This window comes from Gekko japonicus, unplaced genomic scaffold (assembly GCF_001447785.1).
Source record: "Gekko japonicus isolate JY-2015 unplaced genomic scaffold, Gekko_japonicus_V1.1 scaffold1127, whole genome shotgun sequence".
Taxonomy (NCBI): domain Eukaryota; kingdom Metazoa; phylum Chordata; class Lepidosauria; order Squamata; family Gekkonidae; genus Gekko; species Gekko japonicus.
Window position 1 is genome coordinate 112,381 of NW_015159747.1, and position 13,702 is coordinate 126,082.

General features: G+C 43.5%; 1 protein-coding gene across 1 annotated transcript in view; it reads right to left on the reverse strand.

Moving 5' to 3' along the window:
- LOC107105629 (WD repeat and FYVE domain-containing protein 3-like) overlaps positions 1-4,241 on the reverse strand; it is a gene marked incomplete at its 3' end in the record, with an annotated part of 114,152 nt that extends 109,911 nt beyond the window's left edge. The window contains 1 exon segment of the mRNA XM_015405632.1: positions 4,062-4,241. Coding sequence (XP_015261118.1) covers positions 4,062-4,241 — 180 coding nt within the window.
- Between the last annotated feature and the right edge of the window lie 9,461 nt (positions 4,242-13,702).

Genomic DNA, 13,702 nt, shown 5'->3' on the forward strand with positions numbered 1-13,702 from the left:
CCTACCCCTGGATTATAACCAATGAATGGAATAGAACACACGAACCAACCTCATTTCCTTCTTTGATCAAGTGATGAGCTTACTGGATCGAGGGAATGCTGTTGATGTTGTCTACCTGGATTTCAGTAAAGCTTTTGACAGGGTTTCCCATGATGTTTCTGATGGGTAAACTAGAGGACTCTGGACGGGACTCTAGGATAGTTAGGTGGATAGGGAACTGGTTGGAGAACCACACACAAAGAGTAGTTGTCAACGGCATTTCATCTGAATGGAGGGAGGTGTTCAGTGGGGTGTCACAGGGCTCACTTCTGAGCCCGGTACTTTTCAGTATTTTTATAAATGATCTGGATGAGGGTGTAAAGGGGCTGCTCATTAAATTTGCAGATGACACCAAATTCGGAGGAGCAGCAAACACACTAGAAGACAGAGATACAATTCAACGAGAACTGAACACACTGGAAAAGTAGGTGGATTTGAACAAGATGCAATTTAACAAGGGTAAGTACCAAGTTCTACATCTGGGTAACAAAAATAAGGAATGTACATACTGAATGGGGTATACACTTCTGGGTAGCAGTGAGTGAACAAGACCTTGGGGTATGAGTGGACCGTAAGTTAAATATGAGCAGCCAGTGTGATGCAGCAACAAAAAAGGCTAATGCTATCTTGGGGTGTACCAACAGAGGCGTAACATCCAAATTGCAGGATGTCATAGTCCCCCTGTACACTGTATTGGTCAGGCTGCACCTGGAGTATTGTGTGTAGTTCTGGAGGCCTCACTTCAAAAAGGATGTGGACAGAATGGAGCAGGTGCCGAGGAGAGCGACAAGGATCATCGGGGGCCTGGAGACCAAGCCCTAGGAGGAAAGGCTGAGGGACTTCGGAAGATTTCGTCTGGAGAAGAAGAGATGGGGGGACATGATTGCTCTCTTTAAGTATTTGAAGGGCTGTCACTTAGAGGAGGGCAGGGAGCTGTTCCTGTTCACAGCAGAGGAGAGGGAAGATACCGGCTGGATATTAGGGAAAACGTTTTCACAGTAAGAGTTGTGCAACACTGGAATCAGCTGCCTAGGGAGGTGGTGAGCTCCCCCTCACTGGCAGTCTTCAAGCAGCGGCTGGACAAGCACTTGTCAGGGATGCTCTAGGCAGATCCTACATTGAGCAGTGGGTTGGACTAGATGGCCTGTATGGACCCTCCTAACTCTGTGATCCTATGATTCTATAAGTAACATGGGCAAAGCAAACCCACTGCATCAGTCGGAGGCTAAAGTCAGTTAGCAAGGCATCAGCAAGACTTCACCAGTGCAGAGGAGGGCAAGAGACCACGTAGAACCAGAGATGAGTAAGAATTAGTTGGGATTCTGTGCTAAGCCAGGAACCAGTTCCACCCAAGACTATATAAATAACTCTGTATAAATTAGTTTCCTTGGCAAATAGAAGGGGAAGTCGTGGAAGTAGTGACAGACTTCACGTTCCTGGGATCCCAGATCACCGCAGACTGTGACAGCAGCCATGAAATTAAAAGACGCCCGCTCCTTGGGAGGAAAGTGATGGTGAACCTAAACAGCATGATAAAAAGTAGAGACATCACCCTGCCAACAAAAGTCCGCATGGTCAAAGCAATGGTATTCCCAGTAGTCATGTATGGCTGCGAGAGTTGGAATATAAGGAAGGCCGAGCGCCGAAGAATAGATTCTTTTGAACTATGGTGCTGGAGAAGACTCTTGAGAGTCCCTTGGACTGCAAGGAGATCAAATCAGTCAATCCTAAAAGAAATCAACCCTGACTGTTCCCTGGAAGGCCAGATAATGAAACTGAAGCTCAAATACTTTGGCCACCAAATGAGAAGGGAGCACTCACTGGAGAAGACCCTGATGCTGGGAAAGACTGACGGTCAAAGAAGACGGGGACGGCAAAGGATGAGATGGTTAGACAGTGTCATAGATGCAACGAACATGAAATTGAGCAAACTTCAGAGGATGGCGGAAGACAGGAGGGCCTGGGGTGATCTTGTCCATGGGGTCACGAAGAGTTTGACTCAACTATGCAACTGAACAACAAATAAATTAGTTTGCTCTGGAGCCATGCTTCCTGAGCTAAGAGAAAAATGTGTGAGCCGGAGGCCAAAAAACTGTGAGCTAGCTCACACTAACTTAGCTTAGAGGGAACACTGCTTAGGAAAAAACATCTAGACAAGCAAACCACAGGGAGCACTTAAGAAACAATATCTAGAGAAGCAAACCTTAAGGAATGGGAGACTAATGTCAAAGAAAATAGACCAATAAGCTGCCAATAAAAATTTCCATGTTTAAAAAAGAGCAACAAGTTTAAGAAGGTTATTGAAGACAGAAAACCACAGTCAAGTAGAGAGGAGGACATCAGAAGTTCACATAATGAAAGTAAATGTTGTTCGGCAAGCTCAGAAATGCAATATGACTCCAAATCCGGATGGATAAAAATCAATCTTTTTTAATAAAAAGAATCCAATGTTTAAATTAAATATGCTAGTTATTTATGGTAGTCTGATTCCTGGAATCAAATAAATGATCTTGCTTAGCCTTCTTTCATGTGCAGAATGCTCAGCCTTCTTTCAACTTGCACACCTGATCCCCTAAACAGATATAAATTCTACAGTGCAAAAAAACCCCTATGAAATACAATAATCCAGTCCTTTCTTAGAGATTTAAAATTGCCTTGATTTAAATCAATCATTTAAATTGTCTATCCACTCTGCTTCAATTAGATAAAGTCTATGAATATTCAAGAATAACTTGGGGAAGAGGAAACTAATCTAAATAACCACAATAAATGCATAAATATTTAATATATAAAAATACACACCATTTTATATCTGTATCACACCCAAAAAAACAACCACCCTAACTAAAAGATTCAGCAAGTCACATAAGGAAGAAATATTACAAGACAGCTAAAAATTTCTAAGCCAAGAACTATACATGACTAAAAATCCAAACCCCCTACCAGGAAAAAGTGACTATAACATTCAAGATGACTTTAATTAAGGTGCCAGATTACAGCAACTTCACAAACAACTGAAATTTTAAAATTAACCTTGATTCTGTCCCAATGGAAACTGTTTCAGTAACTGCTTTCAAATTCACTTTAACTTGGGTTCGATAGCACAGATCCATGCCACAAACAGTGGCACCGGGAAGGTTCATTCTGCAAACAATGCAAGGAATTTGTGGCATCCAGCCTGGTCAACACAGAATCCATTACCAAGGAAGAAGGTTTTTCAGTCTGTTAGGCTTTGTACTCCTTGCAAAACTTTCCAGAGCCTAATCAACAGGAAAACCCCCACAAAGCATCTATAGGGGCTCAGGATGTAGCCATAATTTAATTTATTCACTTCATTTATTACATCTCCTTCATTTTATCCTCACAACAGCCCTATAAGGTAGGCTAGGCTGAGAGTGTCTGACTGGCCCATGGTCACTCAACAAGCTTCCATGGCTGAGTGGGGATTTGAACCTGGGTCTACCCAGATCCTGGTCTGACACTCTAACCACTACACCACACTGGCTCATCCAGTGAGCTCATGCACTTGGGCTCACCCAGATTCTAGCTTTTCTCAGGAATGCTCTTCTTGATGAAAAATGGAATGTGGTTTAATACTTTGTCCTTGTGAACCACTTTAAAACAAAACAAAATCAGACATGGAACACAAATGTAGAAGCAAAAATAAATAGATTTGCTGCACCTAAAGGACTACCCAACGGAGACAGACAGGCAAACAGAAGCAAACTTGCCTCCTTCTGCCTTGGATGCAGGACAGCATCCATCAGTTTAAAATGACCATCTGGGAAACAGTCACTGGGGATACTCAAACATTTACAAAGAAAAAGATGTTATCAGTGCAGTAGTGCGCAATGCACAAGCACATTAGTCTGGCTTTGCTTTAGTTATTAAAGAAGGCAAAAATGGCAGTCAGATAGTTAAGTTTTCAAATCCAGTTTCTTCCCACCTTCCCCCCCACCACTCCATTTCAGCCTAAAAGGAACACACAAGAACAATAATAGAAGTAGTAGTGCCGGGCTTACCCTGTTAAAAACTGGCAGCATCATGTAAAGCTTCTCTTCCTGTTCTTTCTGAGTCATGTGCCGAGGAGGATGACACAGTTCCGTGAAAAGTCGACGCAAGTGCATCAGTCCCAGAGCGTTATCCTGAGGGCTACATTCCTCCTGTCGAGGCCGACCCATAATCCTTTTCACCATATTCATCTTTGCCGGTTTCCGGAAGACTCCCTTTATTCTGCCCAGGAAGAACCAGAAGAAAGCTGAAATAATGTACAATGCTCAAGATACCATAACTACTATAGATTCTTTTATATGCGGACATAAAATTTTAGAGAGAAGGGAGAAATCAGGAGCTGTACTTTAAGTAATGGATACATCAGAACAGATCCCTCCCCAGGGCAATGCAGGCTGAAGGGGCATCCAGATTTTCAAGTCTGAGGGCCATGCTGAGCTACAGCAACCATTCGGTGGACTGGGCCAAGGTGTGCCTCATTTTACAAAATCCTACAGATGACGCAGGGTAGGAGCTACTGGAGACCCTGGGCTGGCAGCTCCAATCCTGCCACTTGCGCAACACTCCAACTTCTTCGGGGACCAGATGAAAAGGGTTCATGAGTTGGCAGCAGACCACAGATGTGGCGCGCGCTCGGGACGCCGTCCGGGAGCCCACCACCGCCAAGAAAAACGGACTTGGGAACCCTAGTGATTCCTGATATTCTCAGGCCCAGGGATTTATGGCCCGGGCTTATGACTGCCACAAATTGCTCCAAAAGAGATTCCAAGACACATACCCATGAAGCTACCTTATACTGGGTCAGACCATTGGTCCATCCAGGTCAGTACTGTCTACTCAGACTGGAAGCAGCCCTTCAGGGAGTTGAGGTCCTTCATACCACCTACTCCCTGAGCTTTTGAACTGGAGGTCCCATGAATTGAACCAGGAACTTTCTGCATGCCAAGCAGATGCTCTACCACTGAGCCATGGCCCTCTCCGAACCGTACTCTAATCCTCCACCCTTTATCATTGTGTTTAGACATCCCAAGACCAAACAAAACAAAAAGTTACTCTTGTTTCACTTTTGAACAGTCCCTCTTCCTCATGGTTTTGGGGAATCAAGAGTGAAATGTTTTTCAAATCTGGTCCATGGGGTCGCGAAGAGTCGGACTCGACTGTGCGACTGAACAACAAAAAATACATTGGTAAACACCTCTGAGGGTCAGCTAATCCACTCTCAGAACCACAGACACATCAGTATACCACTTTCATCAGCAAATGGAAAACAATTAGGAACTACTACCATATTTACGAAGAAGTGATGACGGTGTGAGAGCCAGCATGGGGCTGTGGTCAGGAAGACCCTACCCTCCAGCCCACCACTGATGCTTGCTGGGTGATCTTGGACTACTTACTCACCCATAGATTTACCCACCTCACAGAACTGTTGTGAGGATAAAACAGAGAATGTTGTAAGCTACTTTGGGTCATCATTGGGGAGACCAGTGGGGTTTAAATTAAGTAAATAAAATAAATTGGGGGGGGGATTATAAAATCAAGCTACAGAATATTTCTTGAATGTGAAATACCTGGCTAAATATAGAGTTCCAGGGTTTTTTTAAAAAACAACAACAGAGGACCTAAATGAGTGTAAATTTGTCAAATGGAAGTTACATAGCTTACCCAATCGAGATAAATGGCCTAAGAAAAAAATGTGTGTGCATGCACACACACACGTGCGCACACCAAAGGTACCGATTAAAAAGCAAGACTGAACAAGCACGGTTTTTATTTACATCTACCTAGTCATTAGAAACGTACTTGAAATACGAAGTTATTGCAGATGACGACTATGGCATCTGCAAGCAAAATTCTCTGCTCTAGTTTACTTATTCTAGAGAACAAAGGATATGCATTTGCCCATGTGTCTTTAGTGCATGCATATCATATATATTCTGTTTTGAAATCCAAGTAATGACTTAACAGGCAAAATAAGTTGTTAGTAAGCAGGGCTGCGAAATCACAACACTAAGATCTTTCCAGTACAGAACTCTGTACCATGAAAGGCTCTTATTCTGTACCATACAGACTTATAATTTTCTTTGCTTCTGATATTCATGGAAAAGGAACTATCCTGAGCATGGAACTTTCCTCCCTGGGCTACTAAACTCCTATTCAGTTCCTCTCCGGCTTCTTGCATGATTTCAAACCCGAGTTCACACCAGGAGTGCAGGAAAGCCAATTTTCATTTTAAGGTGGGGGAAAAAAATCAGTATTTCTGACCAAGTTGAATCCTGCAAGAGATATCCCACTCCACATAGAATCATGCAACAAAGGTAGCCTCCGTTATCACATTCACAACATGTGGTTCACTTTCTCACATGCTAAGGGGAAGGACAAAATTAAAACATTTCCAAGATATGTGAAGAAAATCTCACCATACTATTGGCTAATTTCAACAAGATATCATCGTGAAACTCAAGAGAAGAGCAATGATTATATACAATTTATCACACACTAAAAGGAGAAATAAAAGATTTCTGTGAGATCATATCACCAGACTATAAACAGAAGTCATTGTGAACCTCTCCAGAAGAGAAAAGTTCAGGCATTTCATTTTGCTTAGCACGCTCTAAATCTATGTTGGGTCAACAGCTCCAGGTTGGGAAATTCCTGGAGGTTTGGGGGTGAAGACCGGGAAAAACAGGCTTCGGGGGGGGGGGGGTTCGGCTCAGAGAGGTATAATCCCATAGCATTCACCCTCCAAAGCAGCCATTTTCTCCAGGGGGACTGAACTCTATAGCCTGGAGACCAGCTGAAATGCTGGAAGATCCCCAGGCCCCACCTGGAGATTGGCAACCCTAAAGTACATTATGAATCTTTTGGGGGTTGGTTTTTTGTTTTTTGGGGGGACACCTCCCTATCTGGAAGTCATTGTATATACGGGTTTCAAATGCCCTCAAGCAAAACACTGTTCCCTGGAACACCTATGTGAAACCTTATCCCAAAATAGATCAAAAGAAAGGTTGCCAATACTACAGGAAAGGTCAAACAGATTTGCCTGACAGTTAATTCAAATACAGTCACTCCAGGCAATACTAAAATAAAGGAAATACAGATATATAAAAAGAAGCTAAACAGAAGCATAATAGGTAAATGTATATGAACCATTAACATATGATAATTTGGGGGTAAATAATACTGAAGCTTTCAAAACATTTATTAAAAACAAAAACAGTTAGGCAGCAGCTATGCAATACCCCCACTGTATTTAGTTTAACAATAGCTATTATAGGACTACACAATGGGTTTGTTGCTTCCAAAGGGTGTTATTTAAGTGAGCAACTGGATAATTATCTAAACATTCATCAGACTTTTTCCAGCTATTTACGCTGGTATGCAAAAAAAAAAGAAAAGCCCTAGTCATTTCAAACAAGTTAAATATAAATGGAACCAACATAACACATTTCCCTTGGTGAGAAGGGACGGGAGAAAATGAAGGGCAGGGTATAAATCCAATCTCTTCTTCTTTTTCTTCTTCTTCCTGCCAACCTAGCAGTTCGAAAGCAAGAAATTGCAAGTAGATAAATAGGTAGCACTTTGGTGGGAAGGTAACAGCGTTCCGTGCTCCTCTGTGTCTAATTATGCCGGCCACATGACCACGGAAATGTCTGTGGACAGCACTGGCTCTTTGGCTTGGAAACGGAGATGCGCACTGCAACCCTAGAGTCAGATTCGACTGGCTTTTGAGCAAGAAAAACCTTTACCGTTTACATTTACTAATAGATATTTCACAGTATCTCACACATACTTCATGAGAGCCCATTAAAGTATTTCTCGTCTCTACTTAGTGTTTTAGTGATTTTAGTCAAACACCAAATGAAAGAAAACCAAAAAAAAGAAAAAGGAAAAAAGGAAAATTGGAGGTGGGACAAAAAACAACAACTCTGCTCTTTGGGATGTCAAGCTGGCCAGTTTTATAGGAAAATTTGCAAAACGGGCTACCACTTTTTTTCTTCACTACTTTCAAACAGACTTAATAGAATCCAAAAGACCATGACCTTAAATCTCTTCCTGAAAATGCCAATGAATTTATTTTAAAGTCATCTTTCATATAGTTAGAGGTAAAGCAGAATAATAGGACAGTTTCTACACATGTTTGTTTTTTAAAGCAGTGGGACCAGTTTCCTGGACCCAGCTTGGGTTCCCAGCAGCCACAGAGTTGCTATGGGAAACAGCTTGGGGGGGGGGGGGATTTTGATGTTCATGTGTGTGTGTACACCTGGAAGTCAAGTTCAAAACCTTTATTGGCATAGATCATAATCATACAGTCGCCATTCAGTTCAACACCTGGAAGTCATGGTGACCTCCTGTGACTGACCTCTACTAGGGGCCTGGAGGATATTCAGAGAGGTAGTTGAGTAAAGCCTACCCCGTCCTCCCAACTGCTGGTGTTCCAAAGAGGTCTCCCATCCAAGTACTTGCCAGAGTCAACCTTGCTTAGCTTCCGAGATCTGATGAGAATGGGCTTGCCTGGGCTATCCAGGTCAGGGCATGGGAAACAGCTTTTATTAAATAATGGGGAGCCCATTTGGGCTCAGAATGCCGCCGTGGGAGAGGGAAGGCTCCCCCCCACCTCCAAGACATTTGCCTGCAACAAAACAGTGCTATGCACAGAATAACTCCAAGGCAACTACATATGTTCACAAAGTGTCATGCAAAGATTCCCAACAATGGTCCTGCAGTCTGGAGGGGAAACAAGTCAAGTGTTACAAGTATATCATCATGTCTCAAAAAATGGATATAGACTTCTATGCTACTGATCCAGATTATATGATACGCAACACAACTGTGACCAAGCGGCATGCCATACTCTCAACAAAAATGGTGTCAGAGAGAGTTATGAAAGCTGGAAGAGGCCCGGGATCTTTCCTACCCTACATCACTGTGGTCTGGAACACAATATCCAGACTACAGTGCATAAAGAACAAGAACAGCTTGAGCAACCAAGTTGTGTTACAACAGAGATGTAATTGGGGGATGAAGGGTGCGGATTAAGCCTGCAGTTTATGAAAAGAGAGAATGAGAGACCAGGAGCTCCTGACCTCGGAAAGGAAGTTTTCCAGAGTGAAAACAAGACTTGCTGAATACCAAATTCTCTTTTGATATATAAAAATGTGTTTCCTGGCACTTCTCCCAACTCGGAAAGGACCAGTACAACCAGAGATTGTACTGTGGGCAGCAAAATGACTGCAGCAGCAGCAGCAGGTGTCTGTTCCCAGCGATTTCTCTCACAATGGAGTTATGTTACTTACAAATAAATTTCACGCAACACATTCATACCCAACGTAATATCAATTGAACCTACAACGCAGTATGAGCTCTACGGCTTTTATTAATGAGTTTTAAAGTAACCATGAAGCGCTGCTTTCTTTTCCGTTCTTCTAAAGATGAGACCAATGCAAGTAGATACTGACATGCAAAGTAACTCACACATCATTTGCACAGATGTACTTCTGAAGACTAAAATAGGACTGTGCGCTGGAAAACGCTATAATAATAACCACTCTGCCACATGTAGCTACTTCACACTGCTAAGAGGAACGAGAGACAAGGTGAACGAGAAACTTCGTTTCTCAAGTTTTATTTGTAGTCGTTTATTTAGCATATGGTTTATATAAAGTAGAGTCCTTGGGGGAAAGTGTTAAGCTTCCCTGTGACCCATTTTTATCTCCTATGCAAAAACACAAGGAGAAAACAAAACTTGGCAATGTGTTAATGCCATTTCCATAGCAATGGAACAAAACAATATCCACGATCAGTGCAGGTTCAAATGAAAGGGAGCATCTGTGACAGAGATGTCGTCATGCATACTTTTTCATCATTAAAAAAAATAGAATTGACAATGCAAATACACCACGCCTCCCTAAATATATTATCTAACATTACACTAGTCTACCTGCCAGGATAATTAATGCTGTGCTTCCTTTGCTGTGCCCGACAAAGATTCAGAAATCTCACACAGTGATTCCAACATGAACACATTTCCCACAGCAAACACGATGCAAATTAATTAGCCTACCTGGTATTTCTCAGTCTCTCTGCAGGCATCTTAAGTTGTAAGCCTTCCCTTTTTAAAGGAATGAGTGCAGCACCCTCCTGTTTTCTCGTAGCTATCGGCCGCTTCTGGCCAACCTTAAACAAACATCACTCAGGCAAAACGGAGAGCTTTGCACTGGGATTGCCAGGAGCTTGCTGTACCAGTGTGCAAGCTGGCCTGACGACAGAGGCACAAAGCGGCGGATCTGTTCATCACTGTTGCCCGGATTCATTTGTAATGGGGAGGGGGGGAGGAACCCGTTCTGCTTTGCACAAAGCTCTCCCCCACCCCTTCTTTGTCAACTGTCACATGCTGATTCAGTAGTTCCCGGAGGGTAGCCGTGCTGGTCTGCAGTAGAAGAGCTAGATTTGAGTCCGGTCGCACCTTAGAGACCACCAGGATTTTGGGGATATAAGCTTTCGAGAGTCAAAGCTCCCTGCCTCAAATATCTGATGAACAGAACTCTGACTCTCAAAAGCTTGTATTGTGGGTCAAAATGCTGACAAGAGGCTTTCGACTTACAGTGATCCGGTATCCTGAAAACCTTGCTGGTTTCTAAGGTGCTAGTGGTCTCAGTTCTAGCTCTTCTATGCTGTTCAATGTTGCTTTTACAAAGAACACAGGAAGGAGGAGGAGGAGGAGGAGATTGGATTTATACCCCACCCTTCACTCGGAGTCTCAGAGCAGTTTACAAGCTCCTTCCCCTTCCCCTCCCCACAACAGGCACCCTGTGAGGTAGGTGGGGCTGAGAGAGCTCTTTCCAGAACTGTCCTTGAGAGGACAGCTCTGAAAGAACTATGGCTTGCCCAAGGTCATCCAGCAGCTGCAAGTGGAGGAGTGGGGAATCAAACCCGATTCTCCCAGATTAGACTCCATGCACTTAACCACAATACCACACTGGCTCTCAAGAAGAAAGAAAATCCACCTGCATGCCATTGGCCCCACTGGGAAAAACAAAAAGACAACATACTGGAACACTGTACACTTCCCACAGTGAGGCAAATAAGAGCTCCAGTGGGCTATTGGAAGCTGAGAAAAATACGTAGGGAGGTCAACTTCCCCTGTCCTGATCTAAATTGGGGGCCCAGCAGGTGTGACTTGCCAACAGAAGATACATGGGAGGTCCCCGTTCACAGATCTCCCAGCATCTCATCTAGTTTGTTCTTTCTGTATGATTATGATTATTACTATTATTACTATTTCACCCGTGTTAAAGAGTGTGCAAAGTACTGTACCAACCAATAGGTATGTTCCCTGTGTGAAAATTTCATAGCTCAGGTAGTGACTTCTATAAGGGCTAAGCTTTTTCTACAATGACTTTTTTTTGTCTTGGACAACAATTCTGCAATTCCCCACGGCATTATTTTGTTTCATTAAGAATATTTGATATCAGACTGAATTTTTAAACCATATTTAGTATTCTGCTTGCTGACTTGACTAAACAGTCTCTCATACCTGCAATCCACACAGCCCCACTGCATTATTCTGTTTTACCAGGAATAGTATTAAAACATTTTAGATTAAAATGCTGTTACCATACTTTGCAATTCACTGGCTGACTGACTGAATAGTTCTTGCCATATTTGTAAGCCTCCTTGAGTCCCAGTAAGAAAGGTGGACTATAAATGAAGCCAATAAATGCCATGAAGTCTGTGAACCCAAATGCTATGTTCACTGACTAGTCACCTGTGCATCTACATTCTTAATTTCCAATGTTAAGGTCTCCAGCCTTTCCAAACCCGAGGGAGGAGCCAGAATTATGACCTCACGGGCCTCGACGGGCCTCGAGGCCAGGACTATGAGCTGCAGGCCAAAATTGCTGAGGACAGGAAACACAAAAGCACTAAGAGTGTGTGCACCGTACTGAAGAACAAGCCAGAAGTCAGAGTGGCAGAAGAATCCATGCCACTACTGTGTGACCTCATCTCATCATCCTGGTGCTGTTCTTCTCAGCATTTATGCAAAGAGAGGCAAGGAACATAGAAACTTGGTTCTATAAGCAGCAGCAGGTGCTTCCGAAACACAACACAAACTGGTAGCCTTATAAGGCTTTGCAACCTGTAGGAAGGGCTCCATGACTCACAGCCTGAAGACTACTGATGTAAAGCAGGGGTGGCCAAACTGTGGTTCGGGAGCCACATGCAGCTCTTTCACACATATTGTGCGGCTCCCGGCAGGGTGGCTGGGGAAGTGAAGGGGAGCTATGCCCTTCCTTCCTTCCTTCCTTCCTTCCTTCCTTCCTTCCTTCCTTCCTTCCTTCCTTCCTTCCTTCCTTCCTTTTGCTCTCTCTCTCTCTCTCTCTCTCTCTCTCTCTCTCTCTCTCTCTCTCGGACAAATAAATATCATTGGACAAATAAACATCATTATCAATATCTGTTTTTACCCCTTTTACTTTTATTTTTGGCAGTCTCATTTAATGTTCATAAAAAGCAAATTTGCATATTTTAAATAAAAATGTGTCTGTAATATCTGTTCATGTCTTGCAGCTCTCATACATCTGGCGCTTATTCTATGTGGCTCTTACATTGAGCAAGTATGGCCACCCCTGATGTAAAGCAAGGTTCCCCAGAGTGGTGCCCATGGGATAGGGCCGCTGTAAGGCAGGGCTTGTCACTGGCTGCTCTCATTAAAGTGAAAGGATTTTTCGCTGGAAGAACAGGAGGACTAAACACCTGGGCTTTCCTTAGTCAATGTGTCATTTCATTTAAGCTTTCCTTCCTCCCACGAGGTATTAGGAGAGAGGTATTCAGTTTTGCTCTGCCTTTCAAAAAGGTTGGGGATCCCTGATGTAAAGTATGAAACTAGCACTCACGGATCTCGCTCACTGACAAAAATGAGCAAATATCTGCTTCACAGGTTAGTTAGCAGAACTAACATTACTGCAAGCTCCGTTTACTTTGAGCATTTGAATCGAATGAACAATGAAAGCATTACGTGTGCGCTTACCCATGCCCACATACATACAACACAACTTTCCAAGACATGGCTAAGGGCAGGAGAGGGAGAAATCTCAGGCAAGAGGACAGAAACCAAGAATCCAGCAGCCCACTTCCCATCTTCAGCAAGCATCACACCCACACTGGAGCAACATGCAACATTCTATATCAATGGAAAATCAAAATTCATTTACGTGTGAAAAACAGGTTGCTTACCTGTAACTAGTGATCTTCGAGTGGTCATCTGTGCATTCACACCCATGGGATCTAGTGCGCACGCGCTGGATCGACCGGCATTGTAGCAAGCTTTTTAATGGATTTTCGCGCCCAGTCCCTCAGGCATGCGCAGGAAGCCCACCGCGCATGCCCAGAGGGGTGGGCATGGACATCCCGCCAGTTCCTTCAGACCACCACAAATCAACCCCTATTGAAAATATAGAAGCTGACAGCAGCGGGGAAGGAGGGCGGGTGGTGTGAATGCACAGATGACCACTCGAAGATCACTAGTTACAGGTAAGCAACCTGTTTATCTTTGACGTGGTCTCTGTGCTTCACACCCATGGGAGATTAGCGAGCAGTGGCCTACCTGGAGGAGGGTGCTGGCAGGTCCTTCACTGCGTAGTCGAAAACAGAA